Source organism: Scyliorhinus torazame, chromosome 19 (assembly GCF_047496885.1).
Source record: "Scyliorhinus torazame isolate Kashiwa2021f chromosome 19, sScyTor2.1, whole genome shotgun sequence".
NCBI lineage: Eukaryota > Metazoa > Chordata > Chondrichthyes > Carcharhiniformes > Scyliorhinidae > Scyliorhinus > Scyliorhinus torazame.
The window spans coordinates 77,226,810-77,241,135 of NC_092725.1; the positions used below are offsets into that span (position 1 = coordinate 77,226,810).

General features: G+C 48.4%; 1 protein-coding gene across 1 annotated transcript in view; it reads right to left on the bottom strand.

The window, feature by feature from the left end:
* Window positions 1-205: 205 nt before the first annotated feature.
* The window catches only part of LOC140396239 (RIB43A-like with coiled-coils protein 2), a 62,068-nt gene continuing 47,947 nt past the window's right edge, over window positions 206-14,326 (bottom strand). Inside the window, exons 7-8 of the mRNA XM_072484571.1 lie at window positions 1,209-1,375; window positions 206-603 (exon numbers count right to left, since the gene is read on the bottom strand). Coding sequence (XP_072340672.1) covers window positions 522-603; window positions 1,209-1,375 — 249 coding nt within the window. The 3' untranslated portion in view covers window positions 206-521. The remainder of the gene's footprint in view (window positions 604-1,208; window positions 1,376-14,326) is intronic.

The following is a 14,326-nucleotide window of genomic DNA, read 5'->3' on the forward strand; positions in this document are numbered from 1 at the left end:
CCGCGCTTCCCAGCTCCGGCCCCGCCCCTTCAGCCCTAAACTCGGGAAAAAAAGCCCGCGCTTTCCACTCGCCCATCCCCGCCTCCCCTGGCGCAGCACCCTTTCCAGGCCCGGGCCCACTACCCCCAACTCTTTTCAAGAGTTTTGATGGCGACACGTGTATAATGGAAAGTTTGATTTCCAAAGACGGAAGCGGATAGATGGATTTTTATTTTGCAGTATTAGAAGTTTATTTTCAGACATTTTTGTACAGACAATGAAGTAAAAGAAAAATACAGTATCCTTTCAAAACACTTCTTGGTGTCTTGGTTTAAAATGACAAATGACCAAATAGTTGTAAAATAATTTCAAATTCAAAGTGATAATGAATTTAACGTATGATAATATCATTGTAGAAAACAAAGTGAATTTTCTTATGGTGGTTCTTTCAACAGAAAAGCATAATTCTTAATGAGGAAAAAAACCTAAATCTTTCCTTTCAACATATTGGGATGTGATAAAAGATAACCTTGTACTCCAGTTCAACGGCTGGTTGTGTTGAACTGATCAAAATATTTGTCAGTTGGAACATTCGTGTAGACCTCATTTTCCAGAAATCGCTCCCTGTAAAAAATCGTAGTGATAATTTCTTTCTATCATCATGAGAAACTTGTGTACTAAACATAACACCTCCTCTTGCCTGAAGAGTGAATGATTTGGGCCAAGTCTGATATCAAAGGTAGATTATGATTGGTTGGCAACAGGAACAATTACAATGCGGCTAATTTCTTCCTTTTCTCTCCCCATCCAGATATGTGAGCCACAACCAATCCACAGCTTTGAAGAGGGGTCAATTGCTTTTCAACAGGGAGACTTATGTCAGGTTCTATTTTGTTTACTTTTATTACAGTTTCTAAAGATTATTTAATTTCCTCTTTTCCCATCCTTACAATGAAACTTCCCCAGTAGAGCAGAAATCTACTCACCAAAAAGTGTGCATTGCACCCGGGTACTCACTAATAAAATATTTCTCTCCCTGTAGGAAAGGCCTTGTCCTCCAAATGGAACTTTCTCAGTGCGGTATATGTAAATAAGAAGTTAATTTGGTAAACCCTTGTACTCTCACTAATTTAAGTACAGGATTTTTGCCCCTATTCACTTCCCTGGAAATGACAAATATAAATTAAATCAATATGGCTCAATTTTCAGAGCAGACGTAATGTACTCACCGTGCTTTATGATCCTTACATAACAGCATGTTCTGGCAATCCATTTCCTTCCGGAGTTGCCGGTTTATTCGTCGCTGCTGTCGTTCAAGAAGTAAAGCTGCCCGAGCATCATTGGCTCGCAGCCTTTCCCATTCTGAATTACGCTGACGCTCTTCCTCCTCTAGTCTCTGGGTATAAAGACAACATTTTTTTCATTAATGTAATTCATTGCCATGCTCAGAACAGTTCGTTTAACGTCATCACAGTTTCTGACATGAATCATCAACAGGGTTAGTCAAAATGAAAGACAGTCATCGGTATTTCCTCAGTTGGTCTACATCTTGTATTTCTATCAGCAAGCAGACTGTCAGTTTAATTTAGCTAAAATAGATGCTTTGAATCACAGGCACAAATTATGCTGCAGACATCAAACAAAGTTAGTAAAGGTAAGATAAAGTTGCCATAGTCCCAGATGGTAAGGTAAAGGTGCCATAGTCCCATATTCCCCTTTGAGGGGAAGAGCTGAGTGGTGGTGAATTAACCTGAGGATCACCATCCCTCAGGCGAGGGGCAAGGTTGAGAAGGTGGGCCTTCATAAATATCCTCAGCTGATATGGGAATTGAACCCGACCTCGCTCTGCATCATGAACCAGCTGAGCTAAACCGGATCCCCTTAATATAGTATATAAGATTAGTACCTCAAATTTATAAACGCACACAAGCCCCAAGCCCTTTTCAAGATGGAGGGCGGGATTCTGTGATCCTGAGACTAAGTGTTGACGCCTGTGGTGGTATGTATTAGGGGTAATACAGTACACCACGTGTCGACAGGCTATTGGTGGAGGGATGCCAGGTCCTGATAGGATCTGCCACCTACTGGACTCCACCCAGAAATGCCGGTATAAGAACCCAGTTTTTCCCTCCATTTCCCTCAGCAGTTGCATTCTGTAACCACGCTGCTGGGGATAAAGTTCTGCTTAATAAAGCCTTCAATTGACATTACCTCAACCTGCCTCGCGTCATATTGACGGTGCTACAACGCCGTTGGAAACGCCGTTGCGTTTCTCGATGGTGTCAACACAGCCTCAGGATCAGCAAATATGGCCCCGACAGGGGGCCAGCACGGCACTGGAGCGGTTCACGATGCTCCAGCTGCTGATCCCGGCATGAACTGGGCGCCGCGGGGTCCGCGCATGCGCAGTGGCACCGGCGCCAACGCACACATGCGCAGTGGTTCCCTTCAATGCGCTGGCCTGACGCAACATGGTGTAGGGCTACAGGGGCCGGCGTGGAAGAAAGGAGGCCCCTAGCCAGAGAGGCCAGCCCACCGATCGGAGGCCCCCCCGGGGTCGGACTCCCCACCCCCCCTCCCACATGCCGCCCCCTGACCCTTCCACGCCGAGTTCCCGCCGGCTGAGGGCAGGTGTGGATGGCGCCGATGGGATTCGTCTTTTTTACGACGGCCGCTCGGCCCATCCCGAGCCAAGATTCGGCGGGGGTGGGGGGCCACATAGAGCGGCGCCGCGCCAACCATGCCGGCACCAATGGCGTCAGGCAGCATTGCGCGATTCGCGCCGGTCGCGGGGATTCTCCGGCCTGGCCCCGGGCTGAGAGAATCCCGCCCGTAGTCTCACAGTTATTGTCCTTTTAAATAAAGCCGATGGGAGTCAAACGAGTAACATAAAGGAGACGTTCATTTAATATATGTACTATATACAAAGGGGCGTGGTTGAACCTCACCAGGTCCTCTCTCTCTGTTGGTTAGTTCCATTCTAGCCAACCTTATATAGAACATGGTATCAGCCCCGTAGTTAGCGGGGGAGCTCATACTCGAGCCACATGAGGAAAATAATCAACCCAGTCCCCTGTGTTCTGGGCAGGTTATTACAGTTCTAAAGTTCTAGATGGTTTTCTCCTGCTGTTTAAACTGCAGTACTATGAATAGAACTTATCATCAACAATCTGAACTATGCGGAGATGGGACGCGCTTCCGTTGTCTCTGGCTGGGGGTGTGCAAACGATGAAGATGACGGTCCTCCCGAGATTCCTATTTGTATTTCAGCATCTACCCATCTTTATTCAGCGGTCCTTTTTTAAGCGGGTCAACAGAGTGATCACGGGCTTCGTCTGGGTGGGCAAGACCCCGCGAGTAAGGAAGGTAATGCTTGAGCAGAGTCGGGGAGAGGGCGGGCTGACTCTGCTAAATTTTAGCAACCATTACTGGGCGGCTAATATAGCCATGATCAGGAAGTGGGTGGTAGGGGAGGAGTCGGCATGGGTGCGTATGGAGGCGGCTTCATGTAAGGGCACCAGTTTAGGCGTTGGTAACTGCGTCTCTGCCATTCCCGCTAGCACGGTACTCCACCAGTCCAGTGGTAGTGGAGGCCCTGAGAGTTTGGGGCCAGTGGAGGCGGCATGTGGGAGCAGTGGGAGCATTGGCCTGGGCCCCAATCTGTGATAATCACCGGTTTGCCCCGGGGAGTATGGACGGGGGGTTCCGGTTATGGCGGAGAGCGGAGATTGAGAGGATGGGGTATATGTTCATAGAGGGGAGCTTTCAGAGTATGAGGGCGTTGGAGGAAAAGTTTGGGTTGGCGAGGGGAAACAAATTCAGGTATCTGCAGGTGCAGGTGCGGGACTTCCTTTGTAAACAGGTGTCAACCTTTCCGCTCCTATCGCTAAGGGGGATTCAGGACAGGGTAGTTTCCAGAGGGTGGGTAGGGGAGGGGAGCGTCTCAGACATCTATAAGGAGCTTATGGGGTCGGAGGAGACGCAGACCGAGGAGCTGAAGCGCAAGTGGGAGGAGGAGCTGGGAGGTGAGATAGAGGATGGTCGATGGCCAGACGCGTTGAGTAGAGTCTTTTTTTTTAAAGTTGTTTTTATTCAAAATTTTTACAAAATGTTACAAACCACTACAGAAAGAAAGCAACAAAAACATAATAATAATAAAGAAAACCGAAAAGCGAATTAACAACATAACAAAACAAGGTGGGGTATCTGCCCTTTACCAGTGAAATCTATCCACCATCCATACCGCCCCCCGGTTTGCTGCTTCTGCTGACCTCCACTCAATGTTTCGCGAGAAAGTCAAGGAACGGTTGCCACCGCCTGGAGAACCCCTGCAAGGACCCTCTTAAGGCAAACTTTATCCTCTCCAAACCTAGAAACCCAGCAATGTCACTGACCCAAGTCTCCACACTTGGGGGTTTCACATCCCTCCACATTAACAAGAGCCGTCTCCGGGCTACCAAGAAGGCAAAGGCCAAGACTCCGACCTCTTTCGACTCCTGCACTCCCGGATCTTCTGACACCCCAAATATCGCTATCCCCCAGCTCGGCTTTACCAGAGTGTCCAAGACCTTGGACATAGCCTTTGCAAAGCCTCTCCAAAATTCTGTAAGTGCCTTTGCAAAGCCTCTCCAAAATTCTGTAAGTGCCGGGCATGCCCAAAACATATGGACATAGTTTGCTGGGCTCCCTGAACACCTCACACACCTGTCCTCCACCGCAAAGAACTTGCTCATTCTTGCCACTTTCATATGCTCCCGGAGCACCACCTTAAACTGAATCAGGCTAAGCCTGGCACAAGATGAGGAGGAATTGACCCTGCCCAGGGCGTCTGCCCACAGGCCCTCACCCAGCTCCTCCTTCCACTTGCCCTTCAGCTCCTCCGCCGAGACCTCCTCCGCCTTCTGCAGCTCCTGGTATATGTCCGATACCTTTCCGTCCCCTATCCACATGCCCGAGACCACCCTGTCCTGTATTCTCCAGGCCGGTAGCAGCGGAAATTCCCCCACCTGCTTCCTCACGAAAGCCCGGACTTGCAGGTACCTAAAGGTATTCCCTGGGGGCAACCTGAATTTCTCCTCCAGCGCCCTCAGGCTAGCAAAAGTCCCGTCAATAAACAAGTCCCCCATCCTTTTAATACCCACTCTGTGCCAGCTTAGGAACCCACCGTCTATTCTACCTGGAACGAACCTGTGATTGTTTCGTATCGGGGTCCAGACTGAGGCCCCTCCCTCCCCCCTGTGCTGTCTCCACTGACCCCAGATCCTAAATGTCGCCATCACCACCAGGCTCGTGGTGTACCGTGTCGGCTGGAGCGGGAGCGGTGTCGTTATCAATGTCCCCAGGCTAGTATCCCTGCAAGGCGCCGCCTCCAACCGTTTCCACGCTGCCCTCCCTCCCTCTACTACCCATATCCAAATCATGGATATATTGGCTGCCCAATAATAGCTGCAGAAGTTCGGCAGCGCCGGCCCATCCCCACCACGACTGCACTCTAAGAACAGTCTCTTAACACACGGGGTCTTGTTTGCCCACACAAATCCCGTGATAATCCTGTTCACCCGCTTGAAGAAGGACTTGGGGATGAGGATGGGAAGGCACTGGAAGACGAACAAGAAGCTGGGGAGGACCGTCATCTTCACGGACTGCACCGGGGAAAGTGGCAGCATGTCCCACCTCTTAAAGTTCTCCTCCATCTGATCCACCAGCCGTGCTAGACTGAGCTTGTGCAGGGCATCCCAACTCTTAGCCACCTGTATGCCCAAATAGCGAAAGCTCCTCTCCACCATTTTAAGTGGTAGCTCTCCCAGTCTCTTTTCCTGGCCCCTCGCAAGTATCACATAAAGCTCGCTTTTCCCAACGTTCAACTTATACCGAAAAGTCCCCGAAATCTTTAAGGATCTGCATGACCTCCCCCATCCCCTCCACCGGATCCAAAATGTACAGGAGCAGGTCATCTGCATACAGTGAAACCCGATGCTGCTCCCCCCCCCCAAACCAGCCCCCTCCAGTTTCTAGACTCCCTCAACGACATGGCCAGCTGCTCGATTGCCAGGGCAAACAGCAGGGGGGACAGGGGGCACCCCTGCCTCGTTCCTCGATGTAGCCTAAAGTACTCTGACCGCAGCCGGTTCGTCGACACACTTGCTACAGGGGCCTGATACAGCAATGTAACCCACCCTATGAATTCCTCGCCAAGTCCAAATCTGCATAACACTTCTCACAGGTACTCCCACACCACCCGATCGAAGGCTTTTTCCGCGTCCATTGCCGCCATCACTTCTGCAACCTCTCCTTCCGAGGGCATCATGATCACATTCAGGAGCCTCCGTATATTCGTATTCAGCTGCCTGTCCTTCACAATCCCCGTCTGATCCTCACTGATTACTCCCGGGACACAGTCCTCAACTCTGGTGACCAGGAATTGGCCAACAGTTTGGCATTTACATTAAGGAGCGATATCGGCCTGTAGGAGCCACATTGCAACGGGTCCTTGTCTCACTTAAGGATGAGCGAGATCAGAGCCTGTGACATCGTCGGGGGAAGGGTTCCCTTTTCCTTAGCCTCGTTGAAGATTCTCAACAATAATGAGCCCAACAGCTCTGAGAATTTCCTGTAAAATTCTACGGGATATCTGTCCGGACTGGGGCCTTGCCTGACTGCATACTCTCCAAACCTTTAACCAATTCCTCCATCTCAGTCGGGGCCCCCATCCCTCTACCCACCCTCCTCCACCTTAGGGAACCTCAGTTGGTCCAAGAATCACTTCACCCCCCCCCCCGGGGGGGTTCTGACTCATACAGTTTACCATAAATGTCCTTGAAGACCTCATTGATCCTTGCCGAGCTCTGCACCGTGTTACCCCCCCCCCCCCGTCCCTAATTCCCCCAATTTCCCTGGCCGCCTCTCTCTTCCGCAGTTGGTGCGCCAAACCCACGGGTGTGGAGACCTGGATAAACGATATGGCAGGGTTTATAAAGTTAGAACGGATCAAGTTCGTATTAAGGGGTTCAGCTCAAGGGTTCACCAGGCGGTGGCAACCGTTTGTCGACTACCTCACAGAAAGATAGAGGGAATGGAAAAGAAGAAGACAACAGCAGCAACCCAGGGGGGAGGGGTGGGGGGGGGAAACCGGGCGGACTCTCAGGGATGTCATTGTATATGTATAGACACTTGTTATAGGTAATGTATATTGGATTGTTTGGATTGTATCTTTGGAGAGTAACTATTTTTGACAAGGCAGTTGCCACTCAGTTTTGTTTTTGTTTATATATTATTTATTTATTTGTTTAAAACTGGCCACGGTTATTTATATTGCTTTATTGTTGTTCAAAAGAAAAACTATGTACTGTTATGTTTGGCCACAAAATTTTGAATAAAATATATATTTTTTAAAAAAGGATAAGATACTGTATTTAACATATAAAAAGACATGTAACAGCTAGATTAACAAGTCTGTCCCATTCATGTCCAGGTTTGTACTGTCCAGACTTGCAAGGCAAACCCAATCTGGCCAATTATTGTCCTGACAGTCTGCTCTTGATCACCAACAAGGTGATGGAAGAGGTAAAGGACAGTATAATCAAGTACCACTTACACAACAATAACCTCACAGTATAATCAAGTGCCATTACACAGCAATAACTTGCTCAATGATGCTCCCAAACTGTAGATAGAAATGATTTAATACTCTTTGTAATTAATGGACCGGCGAAATCCTTATGCTAATGATGGCTGCAGCACTTGATTTACGTTCCACAGAGGCCATTCCACTCCTGATGTCATTGTAGGCTTAGTCCAAACATGGACTAAAGAGCTAAGTGCAAAAGTTGATGTGAGAGTGACTGCCCTTGACATCAAGGCAGCATTTGATCAGGTGTGGCATCAAGGAACTTAAGCAAAACTGGTCAATGGGAATCATGGAAAATCTCTCCACTAATTGGAGTTAATACCTTGTAAAAAATAGACGGTTGTGATTGTTGGAGGATAATAATCTCAGTCCTGAAACATTGCTGCAGTGATTCCTCAAGGTAGTGTCCGACATCCAACCATCTTCAGCTGCTTCATCAAGGACCTTCCCTCCATCATTTAAAAACATTTTTTTTTTTTTTTTAGAGTACTCAATTCATTTTTTTTCCAATTAAGGGGCAATTTAGCATGGCCAATCCACCTAACCTGCACATCTTTGGGTTGTGGGGGCGAAACCCATGAAAACACTGGGAGAATATGCAAACTCCACACGGACAGCGACCCAGAGCCGGGATCGAACCTGGGACTTCGACCTTCCCTCCATCATAAGATCAGATGTGGAAATGTGCAGTGATGATTGCACATGGACAACAAACACGTGGAAATGCCTGTAAATTCTCGTCAAAACCACACGCCATCTTGGAACTATATTGCCATTCATTCGCTGCTGCTGGGTCAAATCCTGGAACATCTTTCCTATCAGCATTATGGGTGTACCTACACTACATGGACTGCAGCAATTCAAGGAGACAGCTCACTGCCACCTTCAAAATGGCAATTAGCGTTGGGCAATAAATACTGGCACAGCCAACAACACCCACATCCTGTGTGTGAATGAATAAAAAATATGTTGCAACTGGACAACATGCCGCCAATTCTCTTCATCTACTCTTGGGAGAGGAAATAATTTTTTAAAATAGACAATGTAAAGAAAATGAATTATCAGAGATTATTCTCTGACTTCCCCCCCCCCCCCCAAAGCCAATCAAAACAATTCCATGTGCAAAATAAGGACCTTGAAAAACACTATTCAAGATCCACCATGTTTAGTACACCATGATATCAACCTCCAAACTTGTGCGGGTCTCTTTTGAATGTTTGAAGTAAACGAGCTGGCATCCTAATCCCAAACTCAAAGGTACAGAAAAGGATCCTGATGGATAACCAAGTCCTATGCTCATCTAATTTGTACACATGTTCCCTTGTTTTCCCTAAATTATCTAAGTCAGATAATCTTCCACAGTTTACCCACTTTATCATCACAAATTGTCTTGAAGAAGTGCTTTATGCCAAACAATGATTTTTAATCCACTGGCTGGAAACATGAATTTAACCTTTTGAAAACCAGACTTTTAAAAAACATAGATCAAAGTGACATGAACTCACAGTCAAGATGGCCATCTAATTTGCATTACTGCACATTCCAATTTTAACTGGGATGGAGACAAGATGTTTGCAGCAACATTGTCTCACAAACAAGGCATACATGGCAATCATCTGAGATATTCAAGTATTGGAGGTAGACCATTAAAAGCTAATTGCTTGGACAAACATGGCAATCATCTGAGATATTCAAGTATTGGAGGCAGACCATTAAAAGCTAATTGCTTGGACAATGGGATTCTGGTTTAAGATGACTTTCCAGCCATGGACCAATCAAATTGCAATTGGAATATCATGGCTCGTAACCTCCGAGCTCTGGGGTATCGTAACAAGGGAGTATGCCAAAGCTGGGGAGTGTCCCAAAAATGTGCTGATCCCCCCACCCCCACCCGAGTGGTGCCCAGGTAAGGATTGCAGCGCAATTGTTCGGACAGTTCTAACTTACAATGGGCAATTGTCCTACAATGGAAACGATCTGAAAGACATAAATCGCAAACTTTGGATGGTTCCAACTGTCTTACAGTAATAGTCACCCAGAAAAGGTCAGAAGAATTAAAACTACTTTTAAATTCTGGGTAACTATGATACTGATCTACCTGAACGCCAACAGAATTCCCCTCAACCCCCACCCGACTATCCTTCACCTCCCACTAACTCCCTCACCCTCCAAGGGACTCCCCAACACCCTCACGGGACCCCCTCTCAACCATCCCCTGACCCTCCTGAGGGACTCTACCATTTACTCCCTGACCCCATAAAGGACTCCTTCCCCCCCACCTCACACACACAACCCCACCAGAATCCCTGACTCCCCCTATAAAATGTTGATTATATTTCTAATTTTTATATTGATCTGAAGTAATATTTATGGATTTTATCTTAGCCGCCTTTTTTAATAGATCAGCTTGAATTTTTGCTAGTTGGATACTCACCGATTAAAGGTAGGACCAGAATGTCAGCTGATTGTGAGGCACTGGTGTTAATGGATTTTATGACTTTTAAAGGTGCCTAAAGGCCTGGGTTCAAGCAGTTGTACGTTGCCTTCATTGTACTGTGTGCAATTAAGAGCCTTTTTGTCGTCTTTGAAAAAATACCTAAAAGGTAGCTTGAATTTAGGATGATCCTTATCTTTAAACAAAACCATGTATTGGTTTAATTGGTTAACCATATCTGTAGGGCAGAGCCTCTGTATTAATGGAACATCTTTCCTTCTTGAAATTATGCTTGTATCAAGCGCTATTAACATTTGTTCTTAATGGCTTTAGTATACGCAATACTTGGATTAAAATATGCTGGTGTGAATGTTTATGATGGGTTATGTTATTGATAAGAGGATGTAACATTGTACAATTTCTCTGCATCTACAGGCATGTGTCATTTATTCACAATGAAATGTGTCATTTATTCACAATGAAATGTGTCATTTGTTCACAATGGAATGCATCTCTGGGGACCAGGGAATACGTGATTGACATTTGTCTTTAGTCTAGATGAAACGAGCACGAGAGTAGCTGGGCGACTGAAAAGAGCGCAAGAGCTGGGTGATTGAAACAGCGAGAGAGGAGCTGGGTGATTGAAACAACGAGAGAGGAGCCGGGTGATTGAAACAGCGAGAGAGGAGCCGGGTGATTGAAACAGCGAGAGAGGAGCCGGGTGATTGAAACAGCGAGAGAGGAGCCGGGTGATTGAAACAGCGAGAGAGGAGCCGGGTGATTGAAACAGCGAGAGAGGAGCCGGGTGATTGAAACAGCGAGCGAGGAGCCGGGTAATTGAAACAGCGAGAGAGGAGCTGGGTAATTGAAACAGTGAGAGAGGAGCCGGGTAATTGAAAAGAGAACGAGAGGAGCCAGGTGATTGAAAAGAGAGTGGACAGCAGCTGAGTGATTGAAAAGAGAGTGAAAGAGGAGCCGGATGATTTAAACAGCAAGAGAGGAGCCAGGTGATTGAAAAGAGCGTGAGAGGAGCCGGGTAATTGAAAAGAGAGCGAGAGGAGCCGGGTGATTGAAAAGAGAGGGAGAGGAGCCGGGAGATTGAATAGAGAGCGAGAGGAGCCGGGTGATTGAATAGCGAGTGAGAGAGGAGCCGGATGATTGAAACAGCGAGAGAGGAGCCGGATGATTGAAACAGCGAGAGAGGAGCCGGGTGATTGAAACAGCGAGAGAAGAGCAAGGAGATTGAAAAGAGAGCGAGAGGAGCCGGGTGATTAAAAAGAGAGTGGAGAGCAGCCGGGTGGTTGAAAAGAGAGTGAGAAAGGAGCCGGATGATTTAAACAGCAAGAGAGGAGCCAGGTGATTGAAACAGCGAGATAGGAGTCAGGAGATTCACCCTCCCACCTAACATTTTGTTCTCTCATTCAAATCATTAATATATATTGTGAATAGCTAGGGTCCCAGCACTTATCCCTGTGGCACCCCACTAGTTACTACCTGCCAATGGAAATTGGTGATTGAAAAGAGAGCGAGAGGAGCCGGGAGATTGAAAAGAGCTGAGAGGAGCCAGGTGATTGAAAAGCGTGCAAGAGAAGTCGGATGATTGAAAAGAGAGCGAGAGACGGGAGATTGAAACAGCGAGTGTGGAGGCGGGTGATTGAAAGAGCGCGAGAGGTCATGGCGGGAATAGAGAAGCAGGAAGGAGGGGGCGTCGCACGGTGCGAGCCGAGGTCACGGGGGGAAGCCGAGGTCAGCCTGAGTTTGCTGACTTCTGGGAGCAACATGGGGGGAGTAATTACGCTAGCGGGGGATCTAGCGGGGGGGGGGTGGGAGGGGGGAATTACTGGGTTGCTGCTGCTGGGGAGAGGGGGGAGCTGGTATGGGAGAGGATGGGCGGGGGGGCACCGCCTGGGGGAGATACAGCTGCGTGGGAACCGGGTGAGGAGCTGGAAAAAGGTGATGGCTAATCGACAAGGGGGGGGGGGCGGTAGGAAGCCCCCCAACTCGGCTGATCACGTGGAACGTGAGAGGGCTGAACGGGCCGATAAAGAGGGCATGGGTACTCGCACACCTTAAGAAACTTAAGGCAGATGTGGTTATGTTACAGGAAACGCACCTGAAACTGATAGATCAGGTTAGGCTACGCAAAGGATGGGTGGGGCAGGTGTTCCATTCGGGGCTAGATGCGAAAAACAGGGGGGTGGCTATATTAGTGGGGAAGCGGGTAATGTTCGAGGCAAAGACTATAGTGGCGGATAACGGGGGCAGATACGTGATGGTGAGTGGCAAACTACAGGGGGAGACGGTGGTTTTGGTAAACGTATATGCCCCGAACTGGGATGATGCCAATTTTATGAGGCGGATGCTAGGACGCATTCCGGACCTAGAGATGGGAAAGCTGATAATGGGGGGAGATTTTAATACGGTGTTGGAACCAGGGCTGGATAGGTCGAAGTCCAGGACTGGAAGGAGGCCGGCAGCAGCCAAGGTACTTAAAGATTTTATGGAGCAGATGGGAGGTGTAGACCCGTGGAGATTTAGCAGACCTAGGAGTAAGGAGTTCTCGTTTTTCTCCTATGTCCATAAAGTCTACTCGCGAATAGACTTTTTTGTGCTGGGTAGGGCATTGATCCCGAAGGTGAGGGGAACGGAGTATACGGCTATAGCCATTTCGGATCACGCTCCACACTGGGTGGACTTGGAGATAGGGGAGGAAACAGGAGGGCGCCCACCCTGGAGAATGGACATGGGACTAATGGCAGATGAGGGGGTGTGTCTAAGGGTGAGGGGGTGCATTGAAAAGTACTTGGAACTCAATGATAATGGGGAGGTCCAGGTGGGAGTGGTCTGGGAGGCGTTGAAGGCGGTGGTTAGAGGGGAGCTGATATCAATAAGGGCACATAAAGGGAAGCAGGAGAGTAAGGAACGGGAGCGGTTGCTGCAAGAACTTTTGAGGGTGGACAGACAATATGGGAGCGCTGACCGAGAAACTGACCGAGAACAATGGGGGAAGGCACAGGGTGTACAGTACGAATATGGGGAGAAGGCGAGCAGGTTGCTGGCACACCAATTGAGGAAAAGGGGAGCAGCGAGGGAAATAGGGGGAGTGAGGGATGAGGAAGGAGAGATGGAGCGGGGAGCGGAAAGAGTGAATGGAGTGTTCAAGACATTTTATAAAAAATTATATGAAGCTCAACCCCCGGATGGGAGGGAGAGAATGATGGGCTTCTTGGATCGGCTGGAATTTCCCAAGGTGGAAGAGCAGGAAAGGGTGGGACTGGGAGCACAGATCGAGGTAGAAGAAGTGGTGAAAGGAATTAGGAGCATGCAGGCGGGAAAGGCCCCGGGACCGGATGGATTCCCAGTCGAATTCTATAGAAAATATATGGACTTGCTCGCCCCGGTACTGACGAGGACCTTTAATGAGGCAAAGGAAAGGGGACAACTGCCCCCGACTATGTCTGAAGCAACGATATCGCTTCTCTTAAAGAAGGAAAAGGACCCGCTACAATGCGGGTCCTATAGACCTATTTCCCTCCTAAATGTAGATGCCAAGGTCCTGGCCAAGGTAATGGCAATGAGAATAGAGGAATGTGTCCCGGGGGTGGTCCACGAGGACCAAACTGGGTTTGTGAAGGGGAGACAGCTGAACACGAATATACGGAGGTTGTTAGGGGTAATGATGATGGCCCCACCAGAGGGAGAAACGGAGATAGTAGTGGCGATGGATGCCGAGAAAGCATTTGATAGAGTGGAGTGGGATTATTTGTGGGAGGTGTTGAGGAGATTTGGTTTTGGAGAGGGGTATGTTAGATGGGTGCAGCTGTTGTATAGGGCCCCAGTGGCGAGCGTGGTCACGAAAGGACGGGGATCTGCATATTTTCGGCTCCATAGAGGGACAAGGCAGGGATGCCCTCTGTCCCCATTATTGTTTGCACTGGCGATTGAGCCCCTGGCGATAGCGTTGAGGGGTTCCAAGAAGTGGAGGGGAGTACTTAGGGGAGGAGAAGAGCACCGGGTATCTTTGTATGCGGACGATTTGCTACTATACGTGGCGGACCCGGCGGAGGGGATGCCAGAAATAATGCGGATACTTGGGGAGTTTGGGGATTTTTCAGGGTATAAATTGAACATGGGGAAAAGTGAGTTGTTTGTGGTGCATCCAGGGGAGCAGAGTAGAGAAATAGAGGACCTACCGTTGAGGAAGGTAACAAGGGACTTTCGTTACCTGGGGATCCAGATAGCTAAGAATTGGGGCACATTGCATAGGTTAAATTTAACGCGGTTGG